This window comes from Channa argus, chromosome 6 (assembly GCF_033026475.1).
Source record: "Channa argus isolate prfri chromosome 6, Channa argus male v1.0, whole genome shotgun sequence".
Taxonomy (NCBI): Eukaryota; Metazoa; Chordata; class Actinopteri; order Anabantiformes; family Channidae; genus Channa; species Channa argus.
This window is the reverse complement of record NC_090202.1, coordinates 28,597,505-28,612,660: the sequence shown is the minus strand read 5'-3', so window position 1 is coordinate 28,612,660 and position 15,156 is coordinate 28,597,505. Positions and strand designations below refer to the sequence as shown.

The 15,156-nt window shown below is 41.8% G+C and overlaps 1 protein-coding gene across 1 annotated transcript in view; it reads left to right on the top strand.

The window, feature by feature from the left end:
* Nucleotides 1-15,156, top strand: part of col4a4 (collagen, type IV, alpha 4) — a 41,142-nt gene that overhangs the window by 22,628 nt on the left and 3,358 nt on the right. Inside the window, exons 29-45 of the mRNA XM_067506864.1 lie at nucleotides 177-338; nucleotides 459-626; nucleotides 710-853; nucleotides 970-1,077; nucleotides 5,389-5,567; nucleotides 5,821-5,884; nucleotides 5,976-6,050; nucleotides 6,206-6,313; nucleotides 9,173-9,280; nucleotides 9,432-9,503; nucleotides 10,134-10,262; nucleotides 10,373-10,480; nucleotides 10,558-10,713; nucleotides 12,702-12,950; nucleotides 13,119-13,235; nucleotides 13,400-13,588; nucleotides 14,232-14,515. Coding sequence (XP_067362965.1) covers nucleotides 177-338; nucleotides 459-626; nucleotides 710-853; nucleotides 970-1,077; nucleotides 5,389-5,567; nucleotides 5,821-5,884; nucleotides 5,976-6,050; nucleotides 6,206-6,313; nucleotides 9,173-9,280; nucleotides 9,432-9,503; nucleotides 10,134-10,262; nucleotides 10,373-10,480; nucleotides 10,558-10,713; nucleotides 12,702-12,950; nucleotides 13,119-13,235; nucleotides 13,400-13,588; nucleotides 14,232-14,515 — 2,420 coding nt within the window. The remainder of the gene's footprint in view (nucleotides 1-176; nucleotides 339-458; nucleotides 627-709; nucleotides 854-969; nucleotides 1,078-5,388; nucleotides 5,568-5,820; nucleotides 5,885-5,975; nucleotides 6,051-6,205; nucleotides 6,314-9,172; nucleotides 9,281-9,431; nucleotides 9,504-10,133; nucleotides 10,263-10,372; nucleotides 10,481-10,557; nucleotides 10,714-12,701; nucleotides 12,951-13,118; nucleotides 13,236-13,399; nucleotides 13,589-14,231; nucleotides 14,516-15,156) is intronic.

The following is a 15,156-nucleotide window of genomic DNA, read 5'->3' as shown; positions in this document are numbered from 1 at the left end:
TCTGCAGCATATTGGAAATGTCTAGTTTTATTGCATATTTAAAATGTAAAAACAGCAACTAATACATACACAAATGAAATGATTTGATTTGTGAACAAAAAAAAAAAAACAGAAGCAAAAGAAAGATGTTAAGTTAGACTTTGAGAAAAAGTAATAATCATTCTCTGTTTGTTCAGGTGTCACGGGTTTGGCTGGGGGCCCCGGAGCAAAGGGCCAGAAAGGACAAGATGGGTCCCCGGGTGTACCTGGTCCCAAAGGCCTTTCACCTGACCTATGTGACGTAGGAAAACCTGGTCCCAGTGGCCCCTATGGTCCTCAGGGACCTATTGGACCCCAAGGTAAGCTCCTATACTTTATGTCATGTTACGCCATGTTATAGAGTATGTAAGTAAAATATTAGAATTTCATGTTGCTGAAAAATAACATTGTTTCTATCATCAAATTATTTTTCTGTTAAGGTTTTCAGGGGGAGAAAGGGGAGACAGGGGAGGTGGGACTTCCAGGCCTTGGCCACCCAGGGCCTATTGGTAAACATGGCTCTCTGGGTTTTCCGGGGTCCCCAGGACTCCAGGGCCCAACTGGGCCCATTGGAGATTCAGGAGTGCCAGGGCCCAAAGGACAGAAAGGTAAGATCCCTCGCTGTAACAAAGCTGTGCTTAAATGTATCTTGAAGACAGTTTCAGCTTTCCTAAAATACTCTGTGTGTCAGGTGTGTTGGGTCCCCAGGGTCATAATGGGGTGCAAGGTGCCCCAGGAAAGACAGGGACCCCTGGAGCCCCAGGGATGACAGGGGAAAGAGGGTTCAATGGACGAGATGGAACTCAAGGATGTGAAGGGCCAAGAGGAGAGAAAGGTAAACACTAAAGTCACCAGGTGTGACTATAATAAAGTGATGTAATGTTAAATGTTTCACGTGAAAACATAAATCGCAAAACCTGTTGAAACTCTCTCTCACATTAACTCCTCCAGGGTACAAAGGGTTCCCGGGACCTCCAGGAGAGACCAAAAGTGTCCTTATTAAAGGAGTGAGAGGACAAGAAGGACCGCATGGTAGCAATGGCTTCACCGGACCACGAGGTCAGAGTGACATCATGCCTCTGTTATCACAGATACCAGCATCAGGCTCTGATGTCACACTGTATGTGGAGGGTCATGTAATCTTTAGACCAGAGGTTCAGTGCTGCATTCAAGCACTCTGGTTAGGCCCTTAACCTTGGCCTCTACACTTGAACAGTGAACTCAGTTTGTTTAGAATAATCTTTCTTCTTTCTTTCTTTCTTTTCCTTTCGGCTGCTCCCTTTCAGGGGTCGCCACAGCGAATCATGTGCCTCCATCTAACTCTGTCCTCTGCATCCTCTTCACTCACACCAACTAACTTCATGTCCTCCCTCACTACATCCATAAATCTCCTCTTTGGTCTTCCTCTAGACCTCCTGCCTGGCAGCTCCAACCTCAGCATCCTTCTACCGATATATTCACAGTTTCTCCTCTGAACATGTCCAAACCACCTCAATCTGGCCTCTCTGACTTTATCTCCAAAACATCTAACATGAGCTGTCCCTCTGATGTCCTCATTCCTGATCCTGTCCATCCTCGTCACTCCCAAAGAGAACCTCAACATCTTAAGCTCTGCTACCTCCAGCTCTGCCTCCTGTCTTTTCTTCAGTGCCACTGTCTGTAAGCCGAACAACATTGCTGGTCTCACCACCGTCTTGAACATCTTTCCTTTCATTCTTGCTGATACTCTTTTATCACACAACACACCTGACACTTTTCTCCACCCGTTCCAACCTGCCTGCACTCGCCTCTTCACCTCTTTTCCACACTCACCGTTGCTCTGAACCGTTGACCCTAAATACTTAAAGTCCTGCACCTTCTTCACCTCTGCTCCCTGTAACCTCACCGTTCCACCTGGGTCCCTCTCATTCACACACATGTATTCTGTCTTGCTGCGGCTAAGCTTCATTCCTCTGTTTTCCAGAGCAGACCTCCACTTCTCTAGATTTTCCTCCACCTGCTCCCTGCTCTCACTACAAATAACAATGTCATCTGCAAACATCATAGTCCATGGAGATTCTTGTCTAACCTCATCTGTCAGTCTGTCCATCACCAGAGCAAACAAGAAGGGGCTCAGAGCTGATCCTTGATGCAGACCCACCTCCACCTTGAACTCCTCTGTCACACCTACAGCAAACCTCACCACTGTCTTACAGCTCTCATACATGTCCTGCACCACTCTAACATACTTCTCTGCCACTCCAGACGTCCTCATACAATACCACAGCTCCTCTCTCAGCACCCTGTCATACGCTTTTTCTAAATCTACGAAGACACAATGCAACTCCCTATGACCCTCTCTGTACTTCTCCATCAGCGTCCTCAAAGCAAATACTGCATCTGTTGTACTCTTTCTAGGCATGAAACCATATTGCTGCTCACAAATGTTCACCTCTGCCCTTAGCCGAGCTTCCACTACTCTTTCCCACAACTTCATTGTGTGACTCATCAGCTTTATTCCTCTGTAGTTGCCACAGCTCTGCACATCTCCCTTGTTCTTAAAAATTGGTACCAGTACACTTTTCCTCCAGTCCTCTGGCATCCTCTCACTCTCCAAGATCTTGTTAAACAAACTAGTCAAAAACTCTACTGCCACCTCTCCTAGACACTTCCATACCTCCACAGGTATGTCATCAGGACCAACTGCCTTTCCACTCTTCATCCTCTTCAATGTCCTCCTCACTTCACTCTTACTAATCTTTGCTACTTCCTGCTCCACACCAGTCACCTCTTCTACTCTTCGTTCCCATTCATTTTCCTCGTTCATCAACTCTTCAAAGTACTCCTTCCATCTTCCCATCACACTACTGGCACCTGTCAATACATTTCCATCCTTATCTTTAATCACCCTAACCTGCTGCACATCCTTTCCATCTCTATCTCTTTGTCTGGCCAACCTGTACAAATCCACCTCTCCCTCTTTAGTGTCCAACCTAGCATACAAGTCCTCATATGCTCTTTGTTTGGCCTTTGCCACCTCTATCTTCACCTTACGCTGTATCTCCCTGTACTCCTGTCTACTCTCTTCAGTCCTCTCAGTGTCCCACTTCTTCTTAGCTAACCTCTTTCTCTGTATACACTCCTGAACTTCCTCGTTCCACCACCAAGTCTCCTTGTCCGCTTTCCTCTTTCCAGATTACACACCGAGTACCCTCCTACCTGTCTCCCTGATCAAATTAGCTGTAGTAGTCCAGTCATCTGGAAGCACCTCCAAACCACCCAGAGTCTGTCTCAGCTCCTCCCTGAAAACTAAACGACATTCTTCCTTTTTCAACTTCCACCACTTCGTCCTCTGCTCTGCCTTAGTCCTCCTTATCTTCCTCACCACCAGCATCATTTTACACACCACCATCCTGTGTTGTCTGGCTACACTCTCCCCTACCAATGCTTTACAGTCACTGATCTCTTTCAGATTACAACGTCTACACAAGATGTAGTCTACCTGAGTGCTTCTCCCTCCGCTCTTGTACGTCACCCTATGTTCCTGCCTCTTCTGAAAGAAAGTGTTTACTACAGCCATTTCCATTCTCTTTGCAAAGTCAACCACCATCTGACCTTCTGCATTCCTGTCCTGAACACCAAACCTGCCCATAACAGTCTCATCACCTCTGTTCCCTTCACCTACATGCCCATTGAAATCTGCACCAATGACAACTCTCTCACCTCTGGGGATGCTCTGCATCACTTCATCTAACTCACTCCAGAATTTCTCCTTCTCTTCTAACTCACATCCTACCTGTGGGGCATAACCACTCACAACATTGAACATCACCCCTTCAACTTCCAGATTCAGACTCATCAACCTGTCTGATACTCTTTTCACCTCTAGAACATTCCTCACAAAATCCTCTTTCAATATAACTCCTACTCCATTTCTCTTCCTATCTGACCCATGGTAAAACAACTTGAACCCTGCTCCTAAGCTTCTAGCCTTGCTACCTTTCCACCTGGTCTCCTGGACACACAGTATGTCCACCTTCCTTCTCTGCATCATGTCGATCAACTCCCTAGCCTTCCCTGTCATAGTACCAACATTCAAAGTCCCTACTGTCAGTCCTACATTCTTAGCTTTCCTCTTCTCTCTCTGCCTACGAACACACCTTCCTCCTCTTCTTCTTCGTCTTCGACCAACAGTATTCCAATTTCCACCGGTACCCTGTAGGACAACAGCACCGGTGGCGGTCGTTGTTAACCCGGGCCCCGACCGATCCGGTATGGAAGTCTTTGTCACGATTCGCATGTTTGATTTGGCATGTGTTTTACGTCGGATGCCCTTCCTGCCACAACCCTCTGCATTTATCCAGACTTGGGACTGGCACAAGAAGACACTGGCTTGTGCCCCCTTGCGGTTGCATTAGTTTGTTTAGAATAATCAACATAGACAAATTTGAAATAAAAAACATGGCCATAAAAAAATGTATATTCATAATATGTCTGACAATTAGTCTATAGTCAGTATGAGTCAAAATATCTAGCAACTTATGTAGACAGTAGGTTGCATCATCAAAGAAGGTGAAATTAGTTACACGGGGAAAAGAAACATTTTTAAGTCAAATGCTATTAGTAAAGTTAGAGTTTAGCACAGCTGAATAAGATCAGGTGATAACCACAAGTCATGTTGAAACGAAGGCAGTCCACCCAAGTCGAGACGAGTCATGATGAATCGAAAGACCAAGCTCAGGTCAAGTTGTATTGTGTTGAGGAAAGATAAGCTGAGTAAAAGCAAGTAAAGTTTTGTTGATTTGGGTTGTGTGAATTTACTTCAGCATGAGTCAAAACAAGGCATGTGTGGTTTAGTTATATCAAGTAGTGTCAAATTGAAACAAGTCAGCTCAATCTGAGTTGACTCACTGACTCAAGCTGCTCAGTGAGTCAATTAAGATGGAGCTGAGTTGTGTTGTATGAAGTCAGATATTAAGTAACACTAAGAAACATTAGTATGGGCGAAGCAGTCAGAGTTGAGCCATATCAGAAAATGACTTGATTCAGAAAGAATCAGGACAAGTCTAAATCAGTTATTCTGTGTCAAGATGGGTTCGATTGAGTTAAGGTGTGTTGGGTCAAATGGAACTAGCTTGACTCAACACAAGGGTTAGTGAGACAAGGGGGTCGACTCATATCAATTCAAGCTTTGTTTGTAAATGTTTGTAGCACTGAAAAGTCTCATCAGCAGTGCATACAGCTTCAATAAAAACTAAGGGGATAACAGTCGGTCAGTCAGTTATAACCTGCAGAGATTAAAGCTTCAGAGTGGGCTCAGAGTTTCTCACGAAACTGGGTATCTGTTATGCACTGTAACACCCTCAGCCTAAACACCTATTGTTTCTATAGGAAGTAAAGGTGTACAAGGAGCTACAGGTAATCCAGGGTATCCAGGCATTAATGGGCTCCCCGGAATTCTAGGTCCACTGGGGCCCCCTGGCCCTATTGGCAAACAGGGACTTCCAGGACCACCTGGTTGTAAAGGACCTCCAGGAGTCATCGGCTTCCCTGGAGAGACTGGAGATCCAGTAAGATGACAAAAGACTCTGTGTGTCAGATAGAACGCATCATTAAATCTGAGAAAGTGTGAACTTAAATTTTAACTGCCAATAACACCTGTAACAGCAGGACTATTCCTGCTTTTAGTTGGCGAACATAGTATAACATTAGGATTTAACCTTTAAGATTTAAGTCTGTTGAAGACAAAACCAGAACTTTGTCGAATTGTTGGAAAATGCTTAACATTCAAAAATTATGGTCTGTGTTTATTTGTGGTCGCAGGGTGACCCAGGATGTCCTGGGAAACCTGGAGAACCTGGTCGGCAAGGATGGTCTGGAGAGAAAGGTATGAGTTGAACCCACCACCATGACTAATCAAAAGATTTGGTCTCTTTTACTGTGCAGGTTGTAGAATAACGATTGATTTTGTTTTTCAGGTGATAAAGGAGACTCTATTAGCTATCCTGGTGTACCAGGAGAAAAAGGGCCTCCTGGAGACTTTGGGACCACAGGTGATCATCTGGTTCTGGTTCTCTGAAGTCTATGCATGCTTAGAATGGAAACTCTACTGTAGGATTTTGAATGTGTTTCAATGTGTTTTGTAACAAAAATGGCTTCTCTATCAGGTGAGTTTCTGTATAATTTAGTTTTTTTTTTTTTGTCTCAGGGTGTCCTGGACCCCAAGGAGATGCTGGAGAGCCTGGCTTCATTGGGGCTCCAGGTCAGACAGGGTGTAAAGGAGAGCCAGGCACTTATGGAGACCCAGGTGAACAAGGTAAGGAGGGTCACTTAGTTTTATTTTTGTGCTGTCCATTTGTCCTACTGTATTCTTGGAAATGTGATATCTCAGGAATTCCTGGAGGGAATTTTTTCAAATTTGACCCAAATATCCACCTGTTGGCATTCAGAGATCAATTCAATTCAATTCAATTCAACTTTATTTATATAGCGCCAATTCACAACAAAGTCATCTCAGGGCACTTTACAGAATAAAGTCAAGATTATAAAGATGTATAAAGAGAACCCAACAATTCCCCCTGGAGCAAGCCATAGGCAACAGTGGAGAGGAAAAACTCCCTTTAACGGAAGAAACCTCCAGCAGAACCAGGCAATGTTCCGTAGGTGGAAGAAGGCTGTTCTAGAGATTTGTTTTATATGTGAGTTAAAGGATAGATCCTGATCAAAAATAACTCTAATAACTGAGATTTTTGGGCCCAAATACAATGACTTCAGTTTTGTCTGAGTTTAAAAGTAAAAAATTGTGGGACATCCAGGCCTTTATGTCTTGTAGGCTTGAAGCTTTATTAACTGATTATTTTCATCTGGTTCCATAGATAAATATAGCTGGATATCATCAGCATAACAGTGGAAATTTATGGAGTGTTTTCTAATAATGTTGCCTAAAGGAGACATATATAAAGTAAAAAGTATTGGTCCTAACACAGAGCCTTGTGGAACTCCATAGCTAACCTTTGTGTGCATGGAGGATTCATCATTAACATGAACAAATTGAAATCTATCAGATAGATAAGATTTAAACCAACCTAGCGCAGTTCCTGTAATTCCAATTTCATGTTCCAGTCTCTGTAATAAAATGTTATGATCAATGGTATCAAATGCAGCACTAAGATCTAACAGAACAAGTATAGAGATGAGTCCATTATCTGAGGCCATGAGAAGATCGTTGGTGACTTTTACCAGTGCTGTTTCTGTACTATGATGAACTCTAAATCCTGACTGAAAGTCTTCATACAAATTATTCCTATGAAGGTGATCACATAATTGTTTTGCGACTACTTTTTCAATTATTTTAGAAATAAAGGGGAGATTAGATATTGGTTCGTAATTGGCTAAAACACCTGGGTCAAGACAGGGTTTTTTAAGTAGTGGTTTAATTACAGCTACCTTATAGGCCTGTGGTACATAGCCTGTTTCTAAAGATAGATTTATGATATCTAATATGAATGTATCTATTAAGGGTAAAGCTTCCTTGAGCAGCTTAGTTGTAATAGGATCTAGCAGACAGGTTGTTGGTTTAGATGATGTAATAATTGAAGTTAGCTCAGAGAGATCTATGGGTAAAAAGCAGTCTAACAGGGAGTGGGGCCTTATCAATGACTCTAGCACTGTTGAACATGAAGATCTATCTGTAATTTTTGGGGGGAGGATCTGGTGAATTCGTTCTCTAATAGCTACAATTTTATTCATAAAGAAGGTCATGAAGTCATTGCTGCTCAAAGTTAAGGGAATAGTAGGCTCAACAGAACCATGGCTCTTAGTCAGCCTGGCTACAGTGCTGAACAGAAACCGGGGGTTGTTCTTGTTTTCTTCTATTAATGATGAATAATATGCTGTTCTGGCATCACTGAGAGCTTTTTTGTACATTTTTAAACTATTTTTCCAGGCTAAATGAGATTCTTCTAAATTTCTGAAACGTCACTTCCTTTCTAACTTTCGTGTTTCCTGTTTTAAGTTGCGCGTTTGTGAACTATACCATGGAGATAACCTCTGCTGGTTTACTGCCTTCTTTTTCAGAGGGGCAACACTATCGAGTATTGTACATAGTGAAGCTGCAGAATTGTCAACAAGATAATCTATTTGTGCAGAAGTAACATTAAGGAGACTACTTTCCATTGTATTAACATATGGTGAAGCAAATGTTGAAAGAATCATTTCTTTAAATTTGTTGACAGCTTTTTCACTTAAGCATCTGCTATAGTGGAATTTTTCCCTAACTGCTATATAGTCTGTTATTGTAAATTCAAATGTTATTAAAAAATGGTCAGACAGAAGAGAGTTGTGAGGAAATATGGTTAAATTATCCGCTTCAATTCCATACGTAAGGACAAGGTCTAACGTGTGACTAAAACAGTGAGTGGGTTTATTTACATTTTGGGAAAAACCAATTGAATCTAATAATGAATTAAACGCAGTGCTCAGGCAGTTACTGTCAGCATCTACATGAATGTTAAAGTCACCCACTATAATGACTTTATCTGTACTAAGCACTAAATCAGCTAGAAAATCAGAAAATTCAATCAAAAACTCTGAATAAGGGACTGGAGGACGGTACACGATAACAAATAGTAGTGGTTTTTGAGTTTTCCACTGTGACCACACCTCTGTCCCATTCTCATCGACTCAAAATCTCTGCACCACCTAGTGGAAATTCAATTACATCTGGCACAGACTACTTGGAACTAGATAAACTGATTACAATTTGAGTCTTGACAGACTTGTATGTAAAACTGCAATTTGACTGGTTGGCAGAGACAGATAACTAGGATGTGGTCATTCAAAATGCTAATTCTTTACTTTTACTACATGAACTAAACCATGTGACCCAGTACCAATCAAAACTAGCCACTACCAACATGGACCAGCAGCTGTTCAATTAGGCTGGGAGCAGAATTGAAGGTAGATGGCTCTTGTTTAAGGAGGCGGGTCATAATGGCAATGATTCTCAGGCCATTATCATGATGTCGACACCAAAAATGACCATAAATTCTCAAATTGTGTATTTGGCCATTATATTTCTTAGAGTCACAGGGAACCAGCCCCTTGATCTGTGATACATTTCTTACTTATCCAGTTCCCCTATTAATTTAAACTAATTTTTCCATGTGTATTTCAGGGGTGATCGGTCCCCCAGGGCCCAGAGGTTGTCAGGGTCATCCAGGTTTTCCGGGTAATGCAGGTTTTGATGGTCCTCCAGGACCACAGGGCAGCCCAGGACTCCAAGGTGAGAACTCAATCCCAGACCTGTGGTCATGTTTGATTCTTAACTAAATAAGAAAAGAAAACATGTTTTTTATCAGGCTACACAACACAGATCTGTGCTTTACTCAAAACAAAATTATGTTTTGATTTTTTTTTAAATGATATTGCTGCAGGTGCACCTGGACCATTGGGTCTTCATGGATTGGATGGACTGAAAGGAGTAAAGGGGGACATGGGGACCAGAGGTATGAGTCTCACAGATCTTGTTAGAAAAGACTGTCTATCTTTCCAGTTAGTCAGTCACCTTATATTGTGACCAAAGAAGAGTTAAGCAACCCTACTGGCCCCAACAGCAGGTGGTGTGCCAGGCCAGTTTTGACAAACAATGGTAAAGACTCCATTTCCAAATCTGCCATTTTCCTATACCCTGGTGAGGTTGAGTCACTGATGGAAACCATCCCTCATGTGCTCTTGATCACAGAAGCACTTTATTTGTGGTTTACGGTTGTCTTTAAAGAAAAATATTAAAAATGTAGCTTCAGTCTTAGGTCATTTCTGAAAGGTATGGGTACAAATCAGGACCTCTAGGCCAAAAGGTCCATACTTCTTGTGATGGCAGAAGATCCATCTGTGGAATGACTTAATTTTCCTGTTTCTTTGCCTAAAACTTAAACCTGTTCCAACATCAATCCTGCACAAAAGTCTTTGCAGGCAGGTGAAGGAAAAATGTGAAGGACTCAATTTCTTGACTTAGTCTTTCTTGACTTCCCTGCCTTGGTCTTACTTGGTCTCAGTTAAGGTGGTCTTGACTACAACACTGTTGGTACTCACAATAAAAACACATTTGCTGTGATTGTCCATATCTGACTGTTTAGGTCTGGGTGTGGAGGGTCCTCAAGGTTGCCAAGGTTTTCCAGGGGATAAAGGTCCTCCTGGTCCTCCAGGTCTCTCTGGTACATCTCAGTCTGGACCACCAGGGCCCAAAGGCCCTCCAGGAGCCAAAGGTCTGTACAATGTGCTTCCCATCATTGATGCAAATGTCAGTTTACCCATCTCATCTACAAATCAGAAATGTAGATCTTTGTCAGTAACATTACTTTATGTATTGATGTAGGTCCTCCAGGGGATTCTGGACTTGTAGGTAAACCTGGACCAGAATGCAAAGGTTCTGTTCGAGGTCATTATGGAGATCCTGGTTGTCCTGGACCAGATGGAGAGCCAGGTCAGACTCTAATGTTCAGGTTTATTATTGTAGAGAAATCACACTAGTTTACATCTGACCTGGCCTTGGTGTTTCAGGGTGTCCAGGTGAAATGGGCTTTCAAGGTCTAAACTTCCCTGTACCTGGGGATAATGGGGACAATGGGGACCCAGGGTACACTGGGCCAAAGGGTCTAAAAGGACTTCCAGGGCCCCAAGGAGTGAAAGGCATCGCTGGGGCCCGTGGAGCAAAAGGTCAGATTCTCTATATGTGATATATCTAGATGAAGTTAGCCACTATGTCCCTGCTGTACAGTGGCTACTGCTCTTGGGAAAGTGTTGTTCCTTACAGCATGTCAACTGTAATTATACAAAGTAGTTTGCCTATGACAAAGCTGTGGTTTTGGGACAAGCAGGTGATGTCACCATATTTCCCAATATTCTTTTTAATATTGAGAGCAAGATTTATGAAAACTAAATACTTCATCTACTTTTTTATTGTTTGGCAATTTACACAGATATTTAGAAGGCTCTTTTGTGTCTGTTTATTTGAGAAGCTAATTGCTTTTCAATATCCAAAGTAAGACATAAGGTTTTGAGCCAATTTGCAATTTGTTTTTGTAGCACTTAACCTTTAAATATAGGAGTGAGCTCTTAGTTCATAAACATATTCCTCTAGGTTGTTTCTGAAAACCCTAACATTTAAAGGTTTCAGTTTTAACACCGTCCTTAAAGATTTTTTTTGACCAAATACCTTGTTATGGGCTATTTACTGGGTCACCAATACTGGACACAAACACACAAATATGTCCCAATATGTAATAATTAAATTGGACAAATGAATAAGCAAACATCTCCCCCAAAATTAACTTAAAACTTGAATAATTAAACAAATCAAAATATGATCACCTTACTTTACAAAGCAATGAAAGAAATACAAGGGACATAAACATTGCAGCTTTAACTCTCAGGTAACTCTGTGTTAAATGATCCTTCTTTCAGGCCAAAATTACAATAAATCCTAATGACCCTAAAATGAATTATGACAGCACCTTTAAACTTCAACAAGTTCGTGGGTTCAACAAGTTCAAAGTCCCTATTGTTAGTCCTACATTCTTAGCTTTCCTGTACTCTCTCTGCCTACGAACACACCTTCTTCCTCTCCTTAGTCGGCCAACAGTACTCCAATTTCCACCGGTACCCTGTAGGTCAACAGCCCCTACCACTGCATTTATCCAGACTTGTGTTTACACATGTTTACACATCCTCCCAACTTTTCTCATCAAGCTCTTTTTTTATTTTTTATTAATATTACAATTGATTCACTAAAAAATTTTAATTTAAGTCCTCAATCACTTTCATTTTATTCAATCATATTTAAACAAACAAATATGACAAAGTTTGCACTGCAGGACTTTATTCCACAAACAAAAAATAGGCCAGTCTCAACAGGTGATGCGTTTGACAAACTAATATAAAGTTTTCCACAATCAATTATTAAAGCAAGAGCTTGTTCCATCATGTTAAAGGAATGTGGTGCATCTACATTTAATCAATTCAAGAGCAAAATAATGGAAACAATTAGCAGAGCTCCTACATCACTATGTTGTTTGGTGTCTGCTTCAAACACTCCCATACTTTAGTCATCTTACTTCCTACTTTTGATACATTGACACACATTATGTAAACCAATGCGTTTAAATCGATTATGTCCACTCCTACAAAACATCCAATAACCAAACAGAAACTGAGAACAGAATAAACCTAAAGGGTTACTTAGATATTTTAGACAAAATAGGGATTAATATTTAGTAAGGGCTACATTTCAACTGTTTCAGCTTAGCAACTGCTTGTTAAGCATCGCTCCTATGGGTGTACATAACTGTATCGTGATCATGGTTTCTATATATTCACACACTGAAGCGAGGTCGTTAAGTACAAGTTGAATAAAAACTCCAATCCCAGCATGGGCCCCTGCAGTACTCCCAAATTACAGGCTCTTGTTGGTGACAATATTATTTACTTGAAGACACAGGATGCAATCATATATGAATTTATTCATTTGTGCATGTCTTTAATGTCTAAACAAATTATACAGTAGCCATGATGCCCACCCTATCATATAGTGAAGACACCAATATACTATACTGTCTTCAGCATATGCATTTCTGTATGTCAGCACATCTCACCATCGATTTCATCTATACGCTTTATATTTATATTTGCATGTGTGTACTTTTCAGGTTTAAAGGGGTCACAAGGTTTCATGGGACTAACAGGTATTAAAGGTTCCAGAGGTTATCCTGGCCCCAGTGGGCCTCCAGGACCAAAGGGATATAAAGGACGGGTTGGTTCAAAGGGAGATCGGGGAGAGGTTCTCCCCTTACGCTTTGCTCCTTTTGTCAGACCTGGCCTCCAAGGCCCCATTGGGCGCTCTGGTCCCCCTGGAGAACCTGGCTTTGATGGAAAAATTGGCCCAGATGGATTTAAAGGTGAGACAGAGAAGGTGGATGCGGTCCTTGTCAGATTATAGTTATTTCAATCATTCATAAGTAATAAAGGTTACAACAAACTTTGGCACAAAACTGTAATTTAGCTGCTCATTAAGAGGAAGCTGCTCATTAGTGCAGCAGATTTTTAAGATGCTTTATGTGTTGCAGGTTTGAAGGGGGAAAGAGGGCTTCTGGGACCAAAGGGGTTTGTGGGCCCCCCAGGTTCACCTGGAGACCCAGGAGAACCAGGCCTGCAGGGGGAGGGTGGGGCATTGGGACAAAAAGGTGAGACCTCCAACTTTCTTAATCTGTCTGGTATTACTTTGTTTGTTCACTCCACTTTAGTGATTTGTTTTTTGTTTCTGTGGATCATTTTCCTCCGTTAATCTTATCATCTGTGTGGAGTTGTTTGGTTGATACTAACTTCCTGTCTGGGTCTTTGTGCCTAGGTGATCGTGGCCCAATAGGTGACCCTGGCCCTCATGGACAATACAAAAATGTGAACTCTGGCTTCTTGTTGGTGAGGCATAGCCAGTCAAAGGATGTCCCCACTTGTCCACGAAACATGAGAGTCCTGTGGATTGGATACAGTCTGTTGTACCTGGAGGGTCAGGAGAAGGCTCACACTCAGGACCTAGGTATGTGCTGTAAATACACATGTATACTGTACATAAAGACTCACACAGTCTGACTTAGCCTTTGAAAGGGTTTGGTTTCAGAGAAGATTCGGTGTAGCGACCAACATCCTCACCACCTGAATCTTGCTTTAGAACTACCAACTCGTGCCCAGATGATGATCACCACTAGAGTTAATGAAGCATTAACGCTAAAAAGGTCATTGTGTGAAACAACCCTCCAAAAAACAACCACAATTTTATGCTGTGTTGCAACTTTACTGGAAACTTATACAAAATGTCAGACGCCCATCCTTCCATGAAGATATTTTCTGCTAAAAACATAGCCCAGGCTTCTTTCTACCCAGTCCCGTCTTCTAACTCCAACTGGAAGATCTTCAGGAGTCTGATGGCTAATGTAAACCTTCACTGTGTTCAAGATTTGCTCTATTGTTGTTTAAAGTTATATGTGCCCAGACACCAGACCAAGAGGATCCTGAGCAGATTTTGAGTCATCTCCACTGAGTTTTTTCAGTTTAATAAATCCAGGTCCTCTGCATCTTGAAGGATTTGTCAGTCCAGTTCAGGAGTTCCTCAAAGAGTTTTTCAATGGGTAACGTGCTGCTGAAAATACCGGAGAATAATTTATTTTTGGATTTGTTTCCAGGTCAGGCAGGGTCATGTATGCGTGTTTTTTCCACCATGCCGTTCTCCTCCTGTAACATGGGAGCCTGCTCTTATGCCAACCGTAACGATAAATCCTATTGGCTGTCGACGACGGCTGTGGTGCCCACCGCACCTGTAGATGGAGTATCCATTGAAGATCACATCAGCCGCTGTGTGGTGTGTGAAGCGCCCTCATCACCTGTGGCACTGCACAGCCAGACGTCCACCCAGCCAGACTGCCCCCCTAGCTGGAAGAGCCTATGGACAGGATACTCTTTCCTCATGGTGGGTACCACAATACTAGCAGTCCTACTAATGCTTCCAATACTGCTAAACATACTTGCACTGCCCCACTAAAAGTGACTTTATATAAACTAAAGTTACATTTAAGCTGAACTTTCAAATGAGATGCTAAAACCTGAACTTAATCAAACGGTAAATGGAACACAAATATGAACTAAAAGTCTGAAGTCTTAAACTTAAAAATGTAAAATGCATCTAAAATTAACTGAACAAAAAAGGGACTTATCTGAAGTTAAACTAAAATATATTGGGTGGATAAGTAAAAGTTAATGTAATTTTAACTAGGGATGCAAATCTTAAGCAAGTTCCTAAACTAACCTTAACAATCAATAATTGTTGAACAGTTGAAAATGTATGAAATCCAGCACTTTTTACCTCTGACGGGAATTTAAATTGCCAATTCAAAGAACACTCCGGGAGAATTATAAATTAGCAGTTTAATTATGAATACATTTAACGTATCAAACAGGACAAACAGCCCTGCACAATCTGCAGGCTTCAGTGGAGAATAAGATTTCTGTAATCCACTGTTCACTGCTGCTAACGTCCACCTGCTGAACACATCTGCTCAGATGGGACAGTGTTCACTGGTTAAGTGTATATGCACTCAAACTTTATGCAGC